Source organism: Takifugu flavidus, chromosome 12, assembly GCF_003711565.1.
Source record: "Takifugu flavidus isolate HTHZ2018 chromosome 12, ASM371156v2, whole genome shotgun sequence".
In the NCBI taxonomy this organism is placed as follows: Eukaryota; Metazoa; Chordata; class Actinopteri; order Tetraodontiformes; family Tetraodontidae; genus Takifugu; species Takifugu flavidus.
Window position 1 is genome coordinate 10638015 of NC_079531.1, and position 24482 is coordinate 10662496.

At 42.8% G+C, this 24482-nt stretch overlaps 2 protein-coding genes across 7 annotated transcripts in view; one reads left to right on the forward strand and one right to left on the reverse strand.

The window, feature by feature from the left end:
- The window catches only part of git1 (G protein-coupled receptor kinase interacting ArfGAP 1), an 18050-nt gene extending 12399 nt beyond the window's left edge, over positions 1 to 5651 (reverse strand). For all 5 annotated transcript variants that reach the window (XM_057048619.1, XM_057048618.1, XM_057048620.1 and 2 more), the window contains exons 1-6: positions 5506 to 5651; positions 2484 to 2617; positions 2034 to 2146; positions 1314 to 1419; positions 1069 to 1155; positions 834 to 964 (exon numbers count right to left, since the gene is read on the reverse strand). In XM_057048619.1, the coding sequence (XP_056904599.1) occupies positions 834 to 964; positions 1069 to 1155; positions 1314 to 1419; positions 2034 to 2146; positions 2484 to 2617; positions 5506 to 5557 (623 nt within the window). In that variant the 5' untranslated portion in view covers positions 5558 to 5651. The remainder of the gene's footprint in view (positions 1 to 833; positions 965 to 1068; positions 1156 to 1313; positions 1420 to 2033; positions 2147 to 2483; positions 2618 to 5505) is intronic.
- ankrd13b (ankyrin repeat domain 13B) lies at positions 5583 to 23424 on the forward strand. 2 transcript variants are annotated; one of them, XR_008952911.1, is made up of 17 exons: positions 5583 to 5723; positions 5862 to 6313; positions 11173 to 11308; positions 13506 to 13630; positions 14009 to 14054; positions 14337 to 14480; positions 14991 to 15231; positions 16320 to 16386; positions 16579 to 16660; positions 16982 to 17046; positions 17374 to 17510; positions 17764 to 17921; positions 18065 to 18247; positions 18583 to 18746; positions 21291 to 21367; positions 21480 to 21721; positions 21814 to 23424. XR_008952911.1 is itself a non-coding variant. In XM_057048640.1 (16 exons), exons 2-16 carry the CDS (start codon positions 6209 to 6211, stop codon positions 21649 to 21651), a joined length of 1902 nt encoding a protein of 633 aa, XP_056904620.1. In that variant the 5' UTR covers positions 5583 to 5723; positions 5862 to 6208; the 3' UTR covers positions 21652 to 23424. The 2 variants fall into 2 exon arrangements, 1 of the variants encoding a protein (XP_056904620.1); XM_057048640.1 differs by having other exon boundaries at positions 21480 to 23424.
- Positions 23425 to 24482: the final 1058 nt, after the last annotated feature.

A 24482-nucleotide genomic window follows, 5' to 3' on the forward strand; every position in this document is an offset into this window, starting at 1 on the left:
CAAAAAAAGCAATTTTTGAGCAATTGGTCGGTAAAACGACTAAAGAATAAACGAAGAAAAAGGCAAAACCGTCGCATCGATCAGATACATCAGCGCGCGGAGAGAACTTGACAAATCATGGGAAGGTGCAGAAATGTGCCAACACAGTAGCAGGAAACTCTTACACAGCAAAAACGTCCCAATAACCAGAGCACAGGGCATCACATTAAAGCAGCAGATCGGCCTAATGTCCCCATCACATTAAACACAGAGTGGTTCATTAAGGATGTGACATTGCTGAAGTGGGACAGAACTCACTCTGCTGCACTGCAACCGCACCGTCGGCCACTAAATGTGTCTTGTGTGGATGCAGATTATGTGAAAAGCAACAATTAAAACCAAACCTTTTGTTGATGCTAATGCTAAAAGCCCAAATACTCACATTTACTTAATCATCCATCATCGTTGTTTGTTGAGCAATTAAAATGACAATTCATGCACCTTGAACCTGAGGCCTTTAGTCCTTGTACTAGTAGGTACGTAGTATGTTAAAAGGTCCTCATGCTCTTCATTTGTTCTTGGCAGGTTGATACGCTTCAATAATTAGTTAATTTGGGAGGCTAATGGATCAAACTGAACTTGAGTGTTTGTCAATATTATTCAGGTTTTAACTTTCTCGGTAAGTGTTCTTGTGTGAAAATAGCATGCGCTGCCTCTAAAATCTTGAGAGGTGGTAAACAATAATAATAATAATCTGGGTTACAAACCAGATTTACGTTCCCTCCTATTACTGGGTGGTGTAGAGTGAGCATAACCTCAATATTTGGTCTAGATACTAGCAAAACTGTCCATACCTGGCGTAGTCCATAGGGGTGCGTCCGTTTATGTCGGGTGCACCGGGGTCTGCACCGTACACCACTAGCAACTCAGCCTGTAGAATTTGACCTGCCTTTGCTGCCACATGGAGTGGAGTGGTGCCTTTTTCCTAAACAGTCAGGTAGATACACAGACTTTCAGCCCCGGAGTAAAAAAAATATTACTGTATAATTTGTCCAGAATGAAGTGCTACAAAGATTGTTTTTTTCTGACCGGATGAAAGAAATTGGCTTGAGCCCCGAGGGACAGGAGGCGGAGACACGTCTCTAAACTCCCCGTCCTCACACTTGAATGGAGTTGCTAAACGATGGAGGTAAATGAGAGTGATGATTGACATCAACAATACAGAAAACATACAGTATATTCTGATGGTGATGATGTTAGATGCTCTTATGCCCTTTATTGCTTTGAGCACTGGGTTCCGTTGCTGGTTTTGACTGTATATCGTGAGTCCTCACCTTACTGAGGTCCTTAGTTGTGACACCATCATCGTCTCGACAGGGTAACTTGTGCACAAAAGCCAGCATCTGGTATTTGGCTCTGATGAACTCTGACTTGGTTGGACTAGACGTTAGGAAGTAGAATTCAAATGCATGGAATCAGAAAGAAGCTTTGCCAGTTCAGACCATGTGACCACTCAGTACGTTTACATGACGCTTGAACGGGATGAATTATTGCTTTAATCCGACTATAACTGGACAACTAATGTGCACCGTAACGCGTTAGTCACACTGATATCGGAGTTGTCTTTAACCGACTAAAACACCCAGAAAATGCCATTGGAAAAGGACTTTCTCCGGCATGTTCTAATCGGAGTTAAACTAGGCAACGCCTGTGGGCACGCTGCACAACCCCCGCGGTGGCCTATGACCCTGGAACGATAACCTCGGAATCAGCAACTTATGTAAACAATAAGTACCGTGTACGTTACGTATGAGATGAGGGAAGCTGTACAATTACCCATCTCCCTTTTTATGACATAATAGGTCAAGAAAAGACACATAGCACCACCTGTAGCTAAGGAGGAGGATACGCTCCCCTCAGTTATTTTATTTTCCTCTGGTGCACGAAAACCGGGACAAGGGCCGAATTTCACCGAGACGCCAGTCAAAGTCGTGCATGGCTCAACTGATCAGTGCATGCAAGCGTACTGAAGGTAGGGTTGGAGGAAAACTTACTGGACTTTGTCCTGCGGGTTGGGTTTCCTACGACCACTCTGCACCTGAGCAGGGTCCAGCAGACTGTGTTCCCAAATGGAGTTAGCCCCATTGCTAGCTAAGGTCTGAACCATCTGAAACACACACGTACAGTATGTACAGTCAAGTCCGTATATGTGGAGAGAATTACACATTTTCTTCTTGAAAGAACAGCACTTCTATTTGCCAAAGAGGGCAGCGGCATTGTGGTGCGGACCATTATGTCGGCCATAGGAATGAGATCATTACTGTTAATGTGACTGATGATGGGCAGCACTTAAACTCAGAGTAGAACGACCCATAAACAAGCAGCAACCCAAGGTTGCTACTGTGAAACCTGACGAAGCACATTCAGCAAGTCAGTTCCAGAGGTCGTTCCAGCAACACCTACGTGCCCTTTTCACCCGTTCGCTCCTACTTTTCCGACCTTACCTGCAGCAGAGCAGGAGGCCACCCGCTGTGCCTCAGGTGCTTGACAATGGAGATGTGGCGCCCTAAGCTACGATGGACCGAGCAACATTCATCACAGATCAGGACCCCTCGGTTGATACTGGTCCAGCCGGGGTCTGGCAGTGACAGACAAAAAAAGTGATATCAGAGCATTTTAACACAAAATTTTGTATCAAACAGCTTCCACTACTATCAAGGACGGCTGAAATAGTCCTTTAATAAGCTTGGGTAATTTTCAAAGATAAAGCAGCGGCAAATACATGAATAAAATGTAGAATTAGGTTTAGTCCTTGTTATATACCGGGACTGTTCAGTAAAGTATGCTCTGGTTCGGGACTGATGTGTATTTCCACTGAAGGCCGTTACCATGGTAATAGCTACCGTACATAAACAGCACGACATAATAACAGCATCATACAATGTAGCTCAATAAGGAATTCCACCCCGTAGAATAGAACAAAGGGGACGAGCTTGGCTTCAGTTGTATATTAACTACTGATAAAACAGAAACACAGGAGTGATAAAATTCAAAGAATTCAAATGTCACACTATCTCGAAACAACTCCAGATATCCGGGGTATATTAAAACACAAGCCTGAGAAGAAGGATCCCGGTTATTGTGCGCTTATTTCTGCATTTTTGACAGCCATTACAGAGCAGCTCCAGTTTGAACAGAATAAATCTTTCACCAGTTTGTCAAGCATGCCTTGGGCCATAAGAACCCTATTCATACTATTGACCTTGTGACTTTTCCTCTTGTGCAACTATAAGACCATAAGTTCCAGCAGTGCCACAGAGTACATCTCTAAACTCAGCTGTATTATTGAATTTAGCCTCTATTTAACAAGATTTTATTTCTGTTTTATGTCCTTTTGTTTTCAATATAGTTCTATCTTTGTTTCCCAATTCAAAATAAAGGTTAGAACCGAATCCATGCTCTCCAGTTAAATTCATATTACATGCCATTAAAATAGGTACCTGGTCAGTTACATAGTAATTGTATGACATACTGTATTTGAACTGACATGTCAAGTTGTGTGATGTCATACTTTAACATGATTTTTGTGTCATGCTACAGCAGGGAGGGCCTTGATGCTCGTTCATGTCTGACGTAGGACTCGAGCTTGAATTTCTGGGCCCGAAGATGATATTTGAGAACAAAGCCAGGAAATATCCTCGCTGGAAGCCTGGAAATGATCATTAATGTATATCATCCAATGAGATCAGCACATTCAGACACAATGCAGGAATATAACACAGATGCTTCTGTGGTACCAATAAAACGAAAGCAAATGCAATGGCAGTGAAGAAGCTACGTAGCCCTCCAACAAATGACTCTGCACTCAATTAAAAGTTAATTGTGACGATGACAACATTGCTATAATCACGCTGTCCTGTCACATGACAAAGGAAACTGGCTTGGAAAATCACAAGTCCTCTATGGTCATGTTATTGGAGTGCTGCCTACATGTAAATGACAGCATTGAGCAGAATGTGCTACATGTGTGTGCATGTTTCATGAGGAGGGGCAAGAGGAAAACAGCTGATTCAAAATGTAGGAATATACAGCAAACAGCCAGAACCACACACATCATTCATCCCCAGTCAAAGTTAGTTCAGTGTTTCCTCCAGCAAAGCTTCTCTGGCTACTAACCGGGACTAGTTAGCAAGATTGTGGGTTTGGGTGACCAAACAGGGGCTACGGGTTGAGCCGGCAAGGAGGTAAAGCATGCAGACAGGTCACCTGCAGAGGGAGAAGCTGCCCGAGCTAACGAACAAACGAATGCAAACACTAAGGACGTTACGTTAGGTCGTGTGAGGTCAAACAGGCAGGGCGGCAGAAAGTAATAATGTTCATCCTGGTATGGTCTATTTGAAAGACATGGGGTCAGATTCAGACAAACACTCGTTAGAATAAGCACATGGTCACACAAGGACATGTTTTTAACGTTGATTAAACTGTAGCCAAGGTCGTTAAATGTACATTCCCAATGTAGCTCATCACAATACATGCCAAGCTTATTAATTAATGGGGGGGGGAATCAGTGTATTCAAAATGGACGTTTTAATGCTGAATACTCATATAGATATGGACCCTATGGTAAAATAAGATACTTTATTCTCTTCACAAATACATCCTTTTACACTATTTAATTCCCTGAAATTCATTTTATCCTCAGGTAAGCAGAACAAACACTTTTACCACATTGTTATAGCATTTAACTCACATTAAAAGTTAAAGCAATGCTACGTAAAAGATCCATACAGTAAATGTAAGGTTAATTGTTATTTTGTGGCCTTATATCCACTTGTCATTAGAATGCTTGTTACAATAACAGCCAGGCTTAATTGCAATGAACTGAATGAAACAACACAATGAATAAAATTCATTTTTTTTCTTGATCACGGCCCACAGATACGCAGGACTATCCCCACGGAGCGGCTAACCTATATGGGATTCTAAAAATATAAGATAATAATCCAGTCGGAGCTTTGTTTGACTATGACGCGTTAAAAAAAGAGAGAGTTTAGCAAAAGTTAGCTAAGCTATCGTCGTTAGCGGTGCTCTCTGCTCCAATAACCCAATAAACCTGGACATTCTGACGCTTTTCTGAATAAAAGCTCAAACAAAAGATTAAATGTGATCAAATCGGCCTGCTCGGCAAAATCAAAACAAACGACTCTTTAGGGGGGAGCCTGGAAATCTGAGCCCCAACATCTCATAGGGCTAAAACTTGTACTCCCAACATGTCATCTCTGGGTTTATCCTTCTAATATCATCGACTGAGCGATTTAACTTTGGGCAACAGGGAAATGTGGGGATGTATCTTCCAGATTTGCCAGTGTTTATGCTCGGCCTGCGCCACTTTGGAGAGCCCCGGCTGTTTTCCTACTCCGCGGACCCACTGACAGTGACAGCAGCTCTGGCCTTCTTTCGAATCATACCCGCCTCTCCGACGGTTTTTGTTCGGCTGTGTTCCATTTTGCGCCCGCATTCACTCACCTGGTGCACTGCAGTCGGCGCACACTTCCGTCCTTTGCAGCTTCCTGGACATCTCGAAAGCTACCGCAATGGAGAAGTGGACGAATGTAGTGATGCGATTCACCCTTTAGCCCAACTTAGCAACCGACGTCTTCCGTCAACCGATGCTGCCCCTGAATCCCCGGAAGCCGGGTGCTGGGGCTGCCTCCGCGGCCAGATCGCAGCTAAATTTCCTGGAGGTTAGTGTCCATCCCCCTCCTCCCCCATATATGATGACAGATATAGACCTTTATTATTATTATCATTATCATCATCATTATTATTATTATTACTAATATTATTGTGATTGTTGTTTTGTTCGTGTTCCGTGTTGGCAGATACATCCTAAAAAGACGGTTGGATGCATTGAATGCACATTTTATTGCAGTTTGTCAGCGCGTCCTGCCTGTCAGCAGAGGCTGGGAGGAGTAAAGCAGGAGGATGGAGTAGACATGAGAGGAAAAAGTGAAGGGAAGCAAGAGGCGGAGGAGCGGATGGGTGAGGAATCAAGGTGTAGCCCAGTCTATCGAGACAATCAGCGGGGCGTCTGGAAGTTCTTTCCGCAGCCAGAGATGTTCCGATCTGCCGACACCTTCGAGCATCATGAGGGATGATGGGCTGGATCGTTGCAATAGCGTGAACTGAGAGGCAGAAATTGACTGTTCTGTGCATTGGATGAAAGAGAATGATGTCAAAGAAAACCCCGGAGAAGAGTCGCTATCCTGTCCACTATCTGGTGTGGCACAACAAACACCGACAGCTGGAGAAGGAGCTGGGCTCCAAGGGACAGGTGAGAGCCAGCTTTGTGCACCGTACACACACGCCCGGGTCCTCTTCATTTGGCATTTATGTTGAATTGTTATTTCTGTGGCATGAGACGCGTGCACGTCGATGTTTAACGTCACTGGCATCCGATTTTAAAGCTCAAATAAGTGGTACACGTGGCCACACAGTGGCAATGGGAATTTTTAAAGAAATAACCCTTCCTTTATTTTGTGCATGGAAAGTTCATTTCTGGAAAAGTGTACATGATGATGGGTGTGTGTGTGTGTGCGTGCGTGTGTGTGTGTGTGTGTGTGTGTGTGTGTACTGTAGTCTGGTTGCTGTAAGTCCATGGAACCTATTCCATTTATTAGTGGATGACACAGGCTTGTGGATGACCTGTTGCCACGAGTTGTAGTGATGTAGTAATGAAATCATCAGGATGTGATATTCACAAAGGCACATAAATGGTTTTCAACCTGCGATCAAAATAAAAGTTAAAACAAAAAGAAGGGAGTATAAGTGCAATCATGTTTGTGAAATTTCATTGTTCAGAAGAAGAGCAGGTGGCATAAAGCAGATTTTTGAGTCTCTCCATCGTCAGCTCCAGTACGGTAGTCTCAAAAGTCTCACCCAGCTTTCACGCAAACACCCTTTTAACACTTTAAAAAAAAAATCTTAACAACTCCTGACATTTCAATAACTTCAATAAGCAGGGTTGCAGCTTTATTTCAGCGACGTGAGGTGCAAGCAAAGGCAGAGATTCGGTTCATAATGGTTTGATTATATTGGAAAACAAAAGAAATAAAGCATTTTATTTCGAGCAGTGATGCTGTTATGTTGGCCGAGCCAAACCCAAAAACCACAGTAATGCTTTGAAACGCACAACTTAACCTACTTGGTTAGTTAATGAACTGAGGCCACTGGAACATTTCAGTGTCCATTAGGCTCTTACTGGGTCTTAATCCAATAAGAGTGAATACAATGACAAGATAAACAAATCCATACCGATATTCTCAACACAATATCTCTTTATTAAAATGTTGCATAGACATACCAAAAAGGGAGTAACTCTGTTCATCATCCACTGTATTTTCTATCATCTTCAGCACGGAGTGGCGATGCATTGACTGAGACCTCTCGTGACTGACCAGAGGGCTAAAAGTGTGCATGGAAAATGTTTTGTACAATTTATGTTGTTTTTAGACGTTGTTGGAAGATGCTTTAGACCAAGGGGATGGCTAGTATAGAGCAAAGGCTCATGTACTTTAAAGTCTCAGGAATATGAAATGCTGAATTTTGAGAAACCTTTATTCACTGATGATGAATTGGTCAGGTGAAGCCTCCCACGTGTATGGCTTTTCAATAAGTATAATTAAATTTGGGCTATTAATCATTAATGGACTTTGCAGATGCTGTTTGCACTGCTCTATAATAACACGGCGGGGTCAATAAATTCGCGGACGTCAGCAACCATGATTGAAAGAACAATGAAGAAATGCTGCTGCAAATTTAAGATAGCCCTTTTTCTGCTACAAACATCACTTTGTTGCATTAATCCTAATAAACTCTCTCCCAATGCGTCCTCTCGATTTTTTTTGTTCATTACTCTCCTCAAAACGCCGCCTCCCTCAGCACCAATAACTACTGGTAGCATGAGAGATATCCAAGGGGCATCATTGGTCCTGCAAGCAATGACTCCGAGTGTGCTATGTTGTGTATTCCATTTATTAACTGATCTAATTTAGATTTGTTTTGAGATATTCCAAGTTTGGTTATAATAAAGCAAATAACCATTAATTCAGATAGCACACTTGAGGTTTGAATAAGGGGTTGGGTTGCTCCTTATGTCGGCTTTAAACCTTTGTGTATGGTGTTGTATGAAAGATTGATGCTGCAAACAACCATGTGTATACTGCACAAGGAATGAAGGAAGGGAGCAAAGGGGTAAAAGGGCTACCTGGTCCACATATAGAGATAACCATAAATAATGCATTATTGTAGAGAAGAAAGATACAGGATTCATGCAGTGCTGGCCACATGCAAGACTGTTGCGAGTGTCCCCTTGTGCTGCAGTAAAGGTTTCTTCTATAAATCATACAATCACAAACTCCAGAGTTTCTTTATTGTTTCCTCCTCTCCTTCACCACCGGACTACACTACGTCTTAAAATTGCAGGTCTTGCTGGAGATGGCATCTCCTTGTTGACTCCAACTCAACTTCATATGTCTTGGTGAAGTGAATAACGCTGATTGTAGTGCAGTTACATTTAAGTCATTTAGGAGATGCTTTCATAACTCCTGATGGTGTCCTACTTCCTCGTGCCAGAGGGCAACAGGTTGCAGTGACCCTGGCCAGGGCGTTAGTGCTTGGATATGGATCCTTGATGACCTGTTGACGCAACAAGAGTTGGCAATGTCCACCGGGGATGACAGGAGGCAGTGGATGGTGTCGTGTAGCCTTTGCTTGTCCCCAGCACACGTAATACAGTACACCAGTATATTGTCTAACATGGACTGATAGAAATTCAGCAGACTGGCCTCTATGTGGAACATATGCAGCCCTTCCCTATGACACCCTACATTAGGCGCGTTTCTACTGCAGGAACTTCAGCATAATTTTACGAAGGGGGAGCCAATAATGTGTGTCTCCAATGGAGGAATTGCCCCAGAACGGCCATTTGTAGAATCTTACGGGGGCCTAATCAAGTTCCTGTTCAAGGGTAGGTACTTAGATCGGCCCCCTTTCTGGCCTTCATCTGGTTTTGGCGGCTCGTCCGGGTAGCATCATGCTCTGGCACAATGATTACACCAGGATCAAAACGTGCGGCAGTGCCAAGGGGTCCTACCCTGCCGTGGAGCCTGGCTCTATCCGTCAGTGGCTCCAGTAGAACATGCCACCATGTTGTTGTGAAAGTACTACAACAGGCACATTGCATTTGTCCCTAGACAATATTGCTTGTAGGATTTTCAAGAAAACTGAACAAACTACTAAATTCTGCAGAACTCAAGTGCCAAGACTTTGCAGCCCTCAGCCTGATAATAGAATACCCAGGGGATGCCACATTACACCGTTGTAAAGTGATTAAGCTGAGATGTGCTGATGTAATTTCTATGAGTTGCGAGAGTTAATTGCATTCAGTGATTATGTCACTGGATGTCCCTCCTGTGCCTAAATTGTCCAGAGTGACTTCAGGATATTGCATTTATGGTGGTTCCAGAGCCCTTGGATCATTTCATTAAAATGTTGCATTGATATACCAAAAATCTAAATAAATTAAGGCCCAGTTGAGATCATACTGGATGGGCCATACCTTACATGTGAACAATTGCTGAAATCAATTTCTGGTGATGATCCAGTAGTACAGTATATGTAGGTGTCACATTAAAACATTGAGACAATTTCTTCCTATTTTACCCCCTTAATAAAAGGTTTGATGTTTTTCCTCCTTTGCAGCCTACAGTAATGTCACTGCTGCCTGGCTGTGAGATTCCTGGAATTACGCTAGTAATTGTCCATACTTACTGTATATATGTTGCATTGTCCTTAAGGTTAACAAAACATTTCACTCACTCGACACGTTGTGTTGTGTTTGGACTAGTTGGAGCTGCTTTGCTATCATACTTCCTTGTAATGCTGTGCAGGCTGTTCCGCTGAAGATAAAAAGGAGAGTGGTGGTGGCTGCTCAAAAACCTATAGGCCGCCTACTGAATCTCTCTGGAGAATATATTTAGTAAGATTTAGTTTGGATGTGGTGCAACAAGGTGTCACAAAAGCACAGAGATCAAATAGGCCATGATATATATTAAGCTCTCCAAGTCTACAAAGCATCTGAAGACTTGCTGAGCAAACTGATATGGACCCTTCAGCACCATGAAAAAGGTATTGAGCTGGTCCACTGTTGAACCTCCAGAAGGATACTTATAGTGTTCCTCTCCATTTCAAGGTTTGACCAACCATCTATTCCTCTCAAACTCCCCATGACACAGAGTTATTGGCCACAATAATATCGAATCCCTTCAGGTGAACAAGAGAGGAAGCCATGCGGGGGCTTTCCGAGATTTGGTTTAGGTTTTAAAAAAGGGCTCTTTACCCAACCTGGAGAAACAGTAAGTAAAGCCTCTCATTTACTGGGGGTAAAGTCCAATATAAAATTAGTTGACACAGCTCACAGACGAACCTAACCACCAATCCAAGAGATTGGTTACAAACTATGTGTTGAGGTGAAACCAACTATATGAGTTTGTTTTCTCCCAGACACGAGCACAAAAGGCACTTTTAACAACCAAGAAAGAGACTGGCAAGTCCCCTGTCCTCTTGTTCTAGACCCATCAGATTCTTATTGGTGGTGGTGGTTAAACATGAATTAATTTGTGACTTTGTTAATAGAGATTAGCAAACACACAATAGTAATGAACAGAAAATGACATGGTAACAGATGCCAATATACTGTATCAAGCTGTTTGCAACGCCGAGACAGTTGAATTTAAGTTAAACTGTTGTGTCCTTAAAGTTGTTACCACTGGATTAACTTTGCTATTGTTACATTTAGAAAGCTGTATTTGACCTAATTTTACAGCAGAATTGGGAGTTCCGTTTACTAATGCTGCAGAACATTCTAAAAACTAGCATTATTATATACTAAAAGACTGTCTATGTCTCTTTTTTTGACAGTTCCAGGTGTACAAAATGGCATTTCTCATCACTGCCTGATGCAGACCAAATGTTTGTGTTAAAGAAAATTCCGCTAGACCACAACTGCATCTAATTACTATGTGAAATAAATGGTTGGGTTATATTCGTACGTAGAGGTGCAGGTAATGTAATGCTGTGCCAATGTTGAATTCACTTTTTCTCACCTTTTTACTCCCTCTTTTTCTCTTCAAGACGGATTTAGAGTCTCTGGACCCCAGGGGCCGGACACCTCTGCATCTGGCTGTCACCCTTGGCCACTTGGATTGTGCCAGGATCCTCCTACAGCAAGGAGCTAATGTTAACAAACAGAACCACAATGGTTGGAGTGGTAAGTGTGTGCATGCGTGGTACCACTGCCATCAAAATCAAAATTGCAGCTGAGGCTTTTATGCAATAAATAAAGGTGAACCTTTGCTTACAGTGAAGCCAACATGTTCTGTTAGAGTTGCTTCTCCTTTGGCTAGATCTTCCACTTTACCCTTTAATTCCACCCCTTCCACATGTTTATGGGGGGGTTGGGTCCAAGTACTCATCAAGTATTGCTTTCGTTGCCCCTGATTCACAGAACACTAGTATATCTTGGTTTTCTAGAAAGAAATATGGAAGTTTTTTGTCGGAACATTGCACTATTTTTGTAAGCAGTGAAGTGGTGGCAGGTCTTTTCTCTTGATGTTGCTTAAAATTCATGGCCTACTTTTCCCCCGACACCTTTTGCCTTTGAATTTATTTTTATTCTTTACTGTCAAACCACAAAGCTCACTCCAAGTCTTTGCTGTTGTTCTGATTTTGTTTTTAAATATAGCACAATGCGACCATATCTAATAATAGTCCAACAGAAGCAAACCAAAAATAGCAGCAAAGAAGCTAAAGTCAAAGGAAGCAGCGGAAAGGTCAAAAAAGTTGCAGTAGTAGTAAAGTTACAAGCTAGAATCTTTACACTGGCTAAGCCCACCATTAACACATTCCATTAGTCTACATGACAGGTAATACTGCCGGTCCTAAAATGAAAACATGGGATTGAGCACATTTTATTTTAGAAAAGCTCCCGAAATTGGGTTGTAGGGTGAATTAGGGACCTTTGTATAGCCAGAACTACCCCTCTAGCATCTGGGCCAACAGCCACTCCCTTTTCCTTCTCCCTCACCGTAAATCTTTTTTTGGGTGTATGTTTTCCAGCCCTATGCTCTTTTTTCATCATCTGGATTAGTCTTCTATTTTCCAGTGTTGGAACCCAGTTGGACAAGGAGTTATTTTCCTGATCTGAATCAGTTGTTTGCGTGGATGTGATAAACCACCATTATGAGGGGGAGGAAGAGTCGGGGTCCAGGAACTCTTGCCAAATAGGAGATATCACTGGTCTGTTTCCATCTAGAATGTTCCTTCCCTTTAATGTCTGCTGGAGTGGACAGGTGGAGTGAGAAAGTGTCTCTTTTTAGCGGGCTCTGAGGGCCGTGCAGCATCAGTGGACATTTTGATAACTGAGGAGGAAATATAATTGCTTTGAATTAGTCAAATTTCTCCGGCGTTCAAGACGTCTTGAAGTGCAAAGTGCTGCTTGACAGTCATTCTGTTGACCTGTGCTGTCCTGTGCTGTCCTGTGCTGTCCTGTGCTGTCCTGTGCTGTGCTGTGCTGTGCTGTGCTGTCCTGTGCTGTCCTGTGCTGTGCTGTCCTGTGCTGTGCTGTGCTGTGCTGTGCTGTGCTGTGCTGTGCTGTGCTGTGCTGTGCTGTGCTGTGCTGTCCTGTGCTGTCCTGTGCTGTGCTGTCCTGTGCTGTGCTCTCCTAGGGAGATATTTATTCGGTGCACATTTTATCAAAGTGAACCTGCTGTTGCAAAATTAATCCTGGTCAAATCCTGCAGACAACTTCACCAGCAAGGTTTTATTGGGGGGAGGGTGTAAAATTTATATCCTTTCAATCAAAAATTCTTGATTAATGTTTTACTCTTCTGGGTGAGGCTGTGCCAAAATAATGAGCCACAAACTTAATCATACCAGAATATGAACAAATACTAAAATATAAGATGTAATCTATTATTATATGAAGATCCCTGTAGAGTAGAACACCACACTGCTCAACCGCCAGTCTAGTCATGAATTCTTGGAAAAAAACCTCTTGACCTATTTACCGTTTTGTTATATGATTAAAGGATGTTCTACTTAAGAAATGACAGATGTGTTTAATTGGCTCGTTCGATTTGTTTTGAAATTCAGAAAAATAGTGCCATTTAGTTTGAAGTCGTCTTTGTTGAAATAAAAAGGATGAACTGTCTTTGTAAATGAGGCCACCACAGAACAAGACAGAGCACAATGAGTGCATGTAAATAAGCATAAAAACATCTAAGCTGAAATACTTTGGACTGTAACGCAGCGCAGATAGTTCCCTGCTGAAAGATGGGTAAACAACAGTTATGGGTCAAACCAGATTTTCCTGGGTTCTACTTTAGTTTCTGCCCCCTTAAATTTCTCATGTTCATAAATTTTAAATGAGTGTTGAATCATTGATTTTGCCCTCTGTCTTCTTGCAGTTCTCCAGGAGGCAGTGAGCACCAGAGATCCAGAGATGGTGCGTCTTGTTCTCCGTTACCGTGACTACCAGAGGACTGCCAAGAGACTAGCTAGCATCCCAGTACTGCTGGAGCAACTGCGCCAAGTGCGATTTTATACTTAAACACGCACACACACACTCACACTCACACACACATATTTATCTGTATTACAAATGTAGTTTTTCCCAACTGAGGCATATTGTGAGTCTCTCTTCAGACTGTGGCCTAATGTGCAGCTCCACAGAAGTGTCACAACAGCTGAGTGGTCTCCACATTCACTGCACGCTCCCATGTTCACTGTAGTGTTGTTTCATGTCACACTACGTGCTGATGCGTGCTTCCACAGGCGCCTCATGCGTGACAACAGAACAGGAAAGACATAGGAGAAACACGTTATGACACAGTAAAAATTCAGAAAGTGGGCAGTGTCTGCCTGTCTGGTAAGTTTTTTAATTATCCTTTCTCTGCTGATTCTTTTCCAGGCCCAGGATTTCTATGTGGAGATGAAATGGGAGTTCACTAGCTGGGGTGATTTAATTCTTTGTATTCCCTATAGTAGCAACTAATTTAACTACAAAATGTTCCCTCAATTGTTTTTAGATTAAAGCAATTAAGTGGCTTTTTCATTTTCGCTCTTGTTCACACTTCCTTCCTGCAGCTATGATTAACTAGACTCTTATGACTGATTTGACTGCACACAGGCCCACAATCTTTCATGCACCGGTAGTTTTAAAATCCCTCTATTTTGTCCTGAACCGTATATATCATTAGATGTGGCTTTGTTAAACGTTTGTGCCTGTTTGCCCTCAGTGCCCTTGGTGTCTCGCATCTGCCCCAGTGACACCTGCAGGGTTTGGAAGAGTGGCCAGTGTCTCCGTGTTGACACCACCCTGATGGGCTTTGAACAAATGACCTGGCAGAGAGGAAATCGGAGCTTCATTTTCAGAGGAAAAGGTTAGAGGTCAAACATTGTACAAGTGATTATTCACTCAATTGTGTGCTTTATCCGGTCTTATTTGTTTATTTGAGGAGCGCATTGTTCAGTATTTACATTGTTTTATGTCTTGGTGAGACAAAGACCTCATTATAATAGATTATATAGATTATGATTAACTCATACAAAACCAGAACTTCTGTCTGACTGAGCTTGAGAGGCTTGTAGATCGCTTTTCTTACCCTTAGCTAAAGCTGCTTTCCTTGTTTATAGTCTTTTGGTAAAGCTGCTGGCAGAAGGGTTTCCTTCAGATCTCCTTCAGATCTCCCATCATCCTTCACAATTGTGTGTCCCTCTTGTTTTCTCTGCACCATCTGCTATCTCCATAGATTGATCCCTCTCTCTCCCTCCTCTCTCTCCTTTATTCCTCAGCTTTGTCGACATCCCACCGCTTCGTTGACGATTAATTAACTTCCCATTCCTAATTCCAACATGATCATTGAAAGGTCACTTTCCCTCTTGTCCCTCAGACTCCACTGCCGAGGTGATGGAGGTTGACCATGACAGAGAGCTGGTCTTCTGCGAGACCTTGAGCATCTCATCTCTCGCATCTCTCTCGCATGGCTGTGGGAATCGTGACACCAACGGTGGTGCTGCCAGCAGTTTGGGCTTTCTGGGGATGATGCAGCCCAGTGAGGAACAGGTAGCGGCAAGGTTGTCCGCACCTGTGGTAACCACTCAGCTGGATACTCGGAACATCGCCTTTGAGAGGTCAGGGTCGTCTTAAACGTGCAAGCATGCTCAGAAAGATAAGTGACGGCTGTCAGATGCCAATAAAGATGCGAGAAACCTTTAATCCCTGCAAACAATAATACATTACAATCCCAGTGCAGTCCTGGCTGGACCTCCTCCATACTCGGGCCCTGACTACACACTTGCGCAGGTGTGAGTTTAGTTTAGTTCCTGGATAACCAAATGGCCTAGAGAAGCCTGGAGAACTGCCTCTGTCTATTTAAAATGCATAGCATAATGCATATTGTGGTTTTCTATTATTAAATCTACCTACAACACTGGGCCTCACTTGAAAGGTTACCTTTGTGTTGGAGCTACACCACATCTGAAGCTGTGGTCATGGGCAAGCCAAGGAAGAGCCAAAAACTATGAATAAAAAATGATCAAGACACCTGAAAGTCTAAAATCCCTAAAGTTTCCTAGTAGATGTTTCGCATTTCAAAGTGTTGTCAAGTTCCACACATTCTTATGTGTAATGCCTAGTCCCATATTTTGAACCTCTTGTGGAGTTGATACTTTGAAGATGCACAAATAGGAGACAAAAACCAATACACACCTGATACACACTTTAGCCTTGGTGTCAAGGATATCAAAAGGTTTTAAATGCGGTGGGCGTAAGTGGGGGGTGTCCATTGCAAAGATGTGTTTGGGTGAAAGCGTCACCCACATAACGAGACAAATGGGTTGTTGCTGCTCCTCTAAAGGAGTTCAGAACGTGGCTTTCTACTTTTATAGGTTATAGGACTTTTATAGGTTGTGCATGTGGCACTAAGTGACACCAGCGTAATAATGAATAATTTACAGCAACAGATACGTGAGGCCGCATGGTGCAAATCAGAGTTGTCCATCTTATTTATGCACATTCAAAGTGTCAAATCTGCTGGAGGTCAAAAAGCTGAAAACCTGGGAATTCCATCATCCTTTCAGAGCTGAAAAAGCTTTTCAGATGAAAGGTAAAAAGTCTCAAAAGGTCACACAGCTGCCTTCTACTTTTGACTACCTTGACTTTCTGACTGTGTGGATGTGGCTGTATGAGAAACTCATATGAAATATGTTATATGTTGCAGAAATAAGACAGGAATATTGGGCTGGAGGAGTGAGAAGACTGAGATTGTTAATGGGTATGAAGCAAAGGTAAATAGTCGAAAGTGTCTTTAAATGTATAAAGATTTAGGGTTTTAACAATGATATCTGATTATTTATTAAATATTGTACAGAGAACTATCCGAATGTATCCTTATTGATATCTGCTGGTAAATACACACAATTAAAGTAATTTTATCTCATCAGAGCACATTCATTTACTATTTTGGATTTATTTTTCAGGTTTATGCAGCATCTAATGTGGAGCTGATCACCAAGACAAGAACCAGCCATCTGTCTGACCAGAACAAGAACAAGACCAAAGGTAAAGGTGAAAGCTGTTAGCTATCAGGCTGCTCTGTTTTCTCCAGATGTTCGGCTGATATAGTTGATGTGCCCCTTTGTTTGCGGTGAAAAGGCCAAAATAATGGACACTTGTGTCATAAACCAATACATGTGTCTCCTTGTAAACATAAATCACAGTGGTCCAAGCACAAAATCTTGTGGGATGCCACCATCAGTAATGCAGCCTTGAATTACAGCAGAGAAATGTAACATATATCAAACATGCTATAGTGACGTACGGTAGTTCTTTAATGAACTTAAGCTAACAGCAGCACCCCACTTGCTCTGTGTGTCTAAACAGGGGGAAAGACTCCGCTGCAGAACTTCTTCGGCATCGCCGAGCAACACATCGGACCTAACAATGGGGCACGTGTTCTTTTCTATCGTGGGGATTTTCTTTTCTCTATTAGCATTGAAATGATGAATTCGAGACCCAATGTTTGAGGTGTTTCATCTGTCCTGGTTGTGTCATAATCCGAGCCAGAAGTAATTAAGCAGAGCAGTCATGAGCAGCACTGTAACAATTATTAACACTGTAAAATGTTTATAGGATGGATACGCAGTAAGGATCTTTTGACCTGGGGGTTAGAGTATTTTACACTCTAAAACACGGTTTTATGTGTTCTGCAATGAAATATACTCTCCTGGAACAACAATATTGATATTTTTAAAAATCCAACTCACTTTCTCTAGGCACTAATGACTGAGATGTCCTGTCCGGCCGTGACCAATCCTGCAACACTCACAGCCGAAGAATACTTCAAGTCCAGCTCCTCGCCGACTCTCAGAGACATCGGCCATCCGTGTCAGCTCACCACAAAGACTCAGAGGTGACAGAGAGAGAGGCGTTGGGCGGGGGGGACAACAAAGAAGACAATTATCACACTCAGACAGTCCAGCCATGCTGTCTGAATTTGTGACGTTTTGTCGTTTTAAATCTCTTTTCCACTTCCAGTTCTTTGTTGTAGGACAAAATGTGCAGCGTGTTTGATGTTTCACAGCCTCTTATTGTGTTAATTATGGAGCCACTGAAAATATAACACTCGATATATTGCAGTGTTTGACTACTGCATGTGTTTCCAGGTTTAAAGCCAAACTCTGGTTGTGTGAGTCCCATCCCCTCTCCTTGGCAGAACAAGTGGCCCCCATCATTGACCTTATGGCCATCTCCAATGCCTTGTTTGCTAAGCTGCGCGACTTCATCACTTTGCGCTTGCCTCCAGGCTTTCCTGTCAAAATCGGTAAAAGAACCAAAAACAAAATCCATCAATAAAATCGATGGGGCTGGGGTGTAGATTGAAGATTGGGTAAACACCAAAACAATCGAGGAGGACAGGGAAATTGTGAGTAAAGTGCAGATATGCGTCGTTAATCTCCTCTGCAGAGATCCCTCTCTACCACATCCTGAATGCCAGGATCACCTTCAACAACCTGAACGGCTGTGATGACATGTTGGGCCTGTGTGCTGACAACGATGTGGGGGTGGAGGAGGATGAAGAGAGGGACACCATGGGGACGAACCTCCCATCGCCAGGCAGCGACTCCTCCAGTGTCTCCAGCTCCACCAGTAAGAGCATGACATAAATGTTATAAACAGAGGACCATTATATTCTAAAGCGTTATTTAAGATGTATCAGCCGGCAACGCGCGGGTGCTTTGAAACATAATTTAAGATAGAATTTGAGGTAGAATTTTTGATTTACTCAATTTTGCGATTACTGAGAGAGAATATCTGGAAATGTTATATAACACAGAGATATCCTCGGTTTAAACATCCAAATCTACCAGCCAAAACTTTGATTCAAGAGGTTTTTCTTTGACTCTTCTGTGACCTCCGTATATGGATAATAATCCCATAATAATCCCATCTCCTGGCCTTTACTTTGCCCCTGTGTGCTGCAGCGTCATGCCGATCAGGGGTGATTCCCTCATGTGTGTTTGAGGTCCCGCCTGGATACACAGTGTTGGGAAGCAAACAAAGAGACACCCTGAGGGAGGATGAGGAAGACCTGCTGCAGTTTGCTATTCAGCAGAGTCTGCTGGAGGCTGGCTCGGAACATGACCAGGTGGGTTAACTCTGGCGCTCCTCAGACATTATCTACTCCCTACAAAGAAATATCACACTGACATCATAGTTTAAGCATTGACTTCATATTACTTTGGGGCTGAAGCCGATCCCAGGGCCAACATACACAAACAACCAACAATTGACAAGCACATTCACACCTACGGTTCAATTTTGAGGAGCTTCACCTGTCCCAGAACTGCACAGTGTTTCGACAGTGAGGGGAAGCTGGACGACCTGCAAATGCTGCTTAGTACAAAGACCAAATATTTAATATTCATACTCATAAATTTTAACTTTTTGGAAGTGTTCAGTCGCTTTGACGTTGATGCCTACAGGAGCATCACTGACAACTTTGTAGGTGGAATTCTTGCTTGACTTGTGGGTTTAGTTGTATTCCAGTGTCTGGTTTTTTTTGTCCAAATTGAGGAGAAGAAAATTTGAGGTATACCCAAATTTTATGTCTTTGAGACAAGCCCGGTCCTTCACTAACTGCTCTGTCTCCTATGGTTTCATGGATAAATATAGATGAATGTCATCAGCATCTCATCCAGTCTGCTAAATAAGGTTTCCTAAGGGAATCAGGTACAAAGTGAAAACAGTTGGTCCAAATACAGAACCTTGTGGAACGCCATGATTGAAGAGGCAACGTCATGAACCCGAGCAAACTGGTATCTATCTGAGAAAGGTATCTATCTGAACCAGCCTAGTGCTGTCCTTCTAAACCCAATAACAGTTATAAGTTATAAGAAGATCACAAGGAACTTTAATGAGTGCTGTTTCTGTGCTGTGGTGAGCTCTAAAACCTGCCCGAGACATCTCAATCTGTTCTGCTGAAGGTGCTCCAGTAACCGAGTCACCACCACCTTCTCAAGAATTTTAGGGACAAAACAAAGGTTAGATATAGGCCTTTAATTCACAACTTCAAAGGACAGCTTGAGGGTTAAGATGTGGGTATAAGGTTAAGGTTTGGGTCAGGTTTAGTTGGGATGGTTGGGTTATGGTAAGGAGCTGGAGAATCCAGTATGTCTATGAAAGTCTTCGTAAAGGTAGAAGTACAAGGACGCGTGTGTGTGTGTGTGTGTCTGTGTGTGTGTGTGTTTATTTTAGTCTGACTCAGATTTATTACAGTGAGGAATCACTGAAAAATCGCCCCTCTCGCAGTTTGAGTCCAGAAGCACAGAAGGTCTCAGGACACGCCTCCCATCAATAACCGTGTGTTCGTTGTGGAGGCAGAGCAGCAAGGGAACACACACAGCAGGGGTCCCCACAGCCGGATTAAAAGCCCCAGATGACACAAGAAAGGTTAATGAGGTCTGGAGAGAAATGGAGCCATTGTCATAGACACATATGTATCAGACCTATGGGTCATAGACAGTAACACGTATGCTTTCAACAGTAGTTTAGCGCTTGAACGATTCTGAAACTCTTTTCCTATCGAGGCAACGGTGTCTGTCCAAACCTTGTCTGAATGATAGATTTTAGGTGCTTAAGGTGAAGAAATGTCTGCCCAGTAAGTAAGTATCCTTCAACTAGATCCAAAAATGCAATTTAGAAATGAAAGTACCTTTCAAGGTTGTCCAACTTCCAGTTGTCACCCGCCCCCCCCCCCCCCCACACACACACACACGCACACACACACACTATCTATGGAGCTGACAGATCAGCAATGAACAGCTGCTTTGAACTGGATCCTTTTCCACATATGTATCCATCACGGCTGGATCCAATTTAAGAGCACCACACGATCCATTACAGGGATTCACCTGTAACATGTGATCTGTTCCAATTTATGACTGCTTGGCAAAGATTTAGGGTAAGGGTTAGGGTTAGCATTTGGGTTAAAATAGGGGTTGGGGTTTAGGGTTGGGGGTTAGGATTGAGGTTGGGGTTAGGGTTAGAGTTGGGTTTGGGATTAGGGTTGGGGGTTAGGTGTGTTGGTAATTCCCAGGCTGGAAACTCACCCACCTCTCTGACCCCTTTGCTTGCTTAAACTTCAGGTCTGGGTGGGCGGGCAGGATTAGGTTTAGAGGAGACCCCTGATGTAGAGACCCCTTAGGGTTAGTACGACGGTACTTTATGTCTTGTTCTTGAAAAATCACAGTAAAACAGTTTGGAGAAAACAAATATTGTGTGAGTTTGGAGGTTGTGTGAGCTGTGTGACTTTCACATGTTTGGTGTGTGTCTATTTACCCTGTTAAACGCCCGGGAGGGGGGAGGGAATCCGCTTAATCAGAACAGGTTTTTGACCCAGAATTACAAGGGTAATGGTTGTAGTTGACCTTCCAAATGAAAGATAACATCGGAAAGTTTGTGAATCCAGCGTCAGACAGAATATTTCTGTTGCCTAATTTCCCTGTTGTGACTAAATGCTCAGGCAAGACTAACGAAAAGAAAAAAATCATTGTTTTTTTTTAAATTAGAGAGTAAATATGAACCATTGGAACCATTAGGGGGTGCACGGGTTTACTGCTGCAGCCTGTAGAAGAACCTCTTGTTTTGCTTGGATGGTTTGTACACCCACCCCGTTATCTCCTCCGGCCAGGTGACCATCTGGGAGGCGCTGACCAACAGCAAACCAGGGACGCACCCCTTCCCGTGCAATCCATGCCAGCTAGAAAGGTTAAACATTCCGCTTTGTGTTTCCTGCCATTTGCACATTGCCCACTTCGATAAGGGAAGGGAGGTAACCTGCAACCTAAAAGCATTTTCTCCTTTCTTTTCCCACCCCCAGGACTTCGCAGGACAAGTCCAGCCCCCCGAGCACCCTTCTCTCCAGTCCCTTTAAGAAGAGGCCATCCACCTGCAGTTACAATAAGAAACTGCGCATCGCCATGGAGATGTCAGCCAGAGAGCAAGAAGGGACGGAGCTTCAGCAGCCACACAAGGAGGGACATCTCGAGTAATTCCTCCAGCTGTCGCCAACCCAGGAACGGACATGGGGGGCCCACTAGGGGCCCTGAAGCCAGAGCAAAAGTAAATCCGGCTTCTTAGAAGTGGCTGGAAAAATGACACAATCTTTGTGGTTTGCAATAAAAGAACCTCCTTTTTCTGTCCCGTGGCTTCAGGGAGACGCCCAGTGACCCTCACTGATGAAGAGCGCGAGGGTAGATGAACGCCGTTTAGTTGTGGAGGTGGACTAACTGCACCTTGTGGTTTCATCGGAGGCATTAGATGTCCAACACGTACATGTTTTTTGTTCAAAACCAGCTCTTCATACAGGGGTCAGTCACGGTCCGAGGAGCCTGTTAACCGCCGTCTGTCCGTCCCTGCTCCCGCGGACTCATTTGGGTTTCACGTGATCACGGCAAATAACCTGTGTGAAGGCGGCAGGTGATTCTAGGTCTCGTCAAGTTGAACGTGTGCTAACCATCTTGCTACTTGTTGCTATTCGTGATTATAAAAATGATAATTAAAGAAGAGCGTTGGATTTGGTTTGCACCCAATCCAGGTGTACCGTGGTTGTGCTTGTGGTTGTGATCACCTTTTTTCTGTGTGACTTAGTTTGGGCACAAAATAAACTCAGGGTAGATCTCGTTTGAGCCTGTCATGAGGCAGAAGCACACGTGTTCTGAGCTGCGAAGGCATTCGAGATGACCCACGCGTGAGGGTACAGGGGTGTGCTTGTGTACAAAGGAACAAGCTTGTTTTTCCCAATGCAACACACTGTCTGTATAATTACACATAAACGGAGATGTAACGTGTGAACGTAGTCATATGCAATATGTTAGCATGGTTTAGCATTGGCGTGGGCTTCCTGCTGCCAGTCTCCGCTGGACGTCGACAACATGAACCGTTGGCAGCAATCTTAACATTTTTGAGACAAATTTTGAGACAACAAAACCAGTTTCGTTTAGCAACACTTCATTTTGAGAGCGTACGTCACATTGAAATCAGGTCAGTTAGAAAATGTCTCTCAATTTACGGCCGAGTCAGAGTCATCAAATATGAGATGAGAGATCATTAAATGACTTTGAGTCGTCTTTGTCATGGAGAACGTAAATCTGGCCTTTAATTTGGCGTTCTAGAACGGCCCAGGGTCCAGGATTCTGCCAGTCCAGCGATGCATTTACAGCCCTTTACAACTGCACTTTTTCACCCAATGCTTGTTCTATTATTACACACAGTAACCGATGTTGAATTCAGAAATGTTACAGGATGTCTTATGGTAGAAAAGGAGTTTATACATCATAAAGGCCTACATTTAACACAATAATTAACTCCTTTCTGGGAAAAGCTGGGATTTTGTTATAATATGATGATGTTTTATATTATTTTGCCTCCATGGTTCTTTTAAAAATGGGAACCAAGTGTTGATTTGAAGGTTTTACAATTGTACCTGCAGATGGGTCAGCGGCGCCCTGATTAGCACAATCACCTCATAGCTACAAGGTTCTGGGTTTGGTTCACGGTTCAGGGCTTTTCTACTTCAAGTTTACTCATTGTGGATGTATGAATATTTGCAAGGAAACCTGTTCTCAAAACAATCCTTTTTCATTCCAGCTTAGAAAAAACTGTGTATTACCAATAGGCATTTGTGTGTTTATCACTCTAGCCCCCCTGGGGCGATTAAAAACCCTTTTCTTTTATTTTTGGACCTGCTTTATCTGTCAAGTCTTTTGAGATGACTGTTGTGGACTGGTGCTATACAAATAAAATTTGACATACAGCAAAGGTAATATTGATGGAATTGCATAGAATATTTACTGTTCATTGTTGAGGACTACACTTTATCCTCATGGCCAAAAGATCTGGCAACCATTCATCATCCGTTACCCCATACATTATTTTTTTCTATTGATAATCAATTCCAAAGCCACGACTCACATTAACCGGAGGGTAAATGTGGCAGGCTATCTGTTACACCTTCGTGATAGGTTACTAAACACGCAGTAGTGGTAAAACGCCTGACATAAAAGGAAATAATCTGGATTGTTTGATCCTGAGTGAGGGCAACAAAGGGTTCTAACGTGTAGTTCCACATTCTGTCGGGAGATGGCAGCAGAGTCTAATCTGATGACGTTCAGCGACTGCGTGAGGTTGAAAATTAAGATGAAATGCGTTTAAAAATATGAACTAAAATTAACTCAAACTAAAAGAAAAGTTTATTATTACATTAATGGAAGTCCATTAATTCCAGGCTGACTGCACCGCAAATGCCACGAACAAGATGAAAAAGGACATTGAACTGGAGCAATATGCTGGACAATATTCGACTATTGACTAATTACTCTCAGGACACCAGGCCAAGAGGAGTTTGCTTTAAATTCTTAAAATCACATTTAGTTTAAAATTAAATAGCTTTTTAAAAAAAAATGTTAAGGTCAAACAACCACATGCATCATTCCAATCTATTTTATGAATTACAGAATCAATTAATAATACATCGATTCAGTACAATGGTTCATTTATTTAAATATTTCTTTTTATTCTTACATTCGCAACAAACACACACACACACACACACATATGTATTGGGGGGGATTCCTGATTGATTATCAGTTCTGTACCAATAATAGATGACATAAGTGTTTGTGACGTCACTCTTCGTTGACAGAAAATAATTGAAACACTTCTTTCTCCAAATTTGTAACTTGTATCTTAACTGATGGTAAATCCTACACATGGCAAAGCTATCTCTCAGTTCACTTCATCCATATAATGCCAATTTACAAAATAATTTGCGTGGTTACAATTAACAGACAATAGATCTGAAATGGGTGAAGAGTTTCCCAGG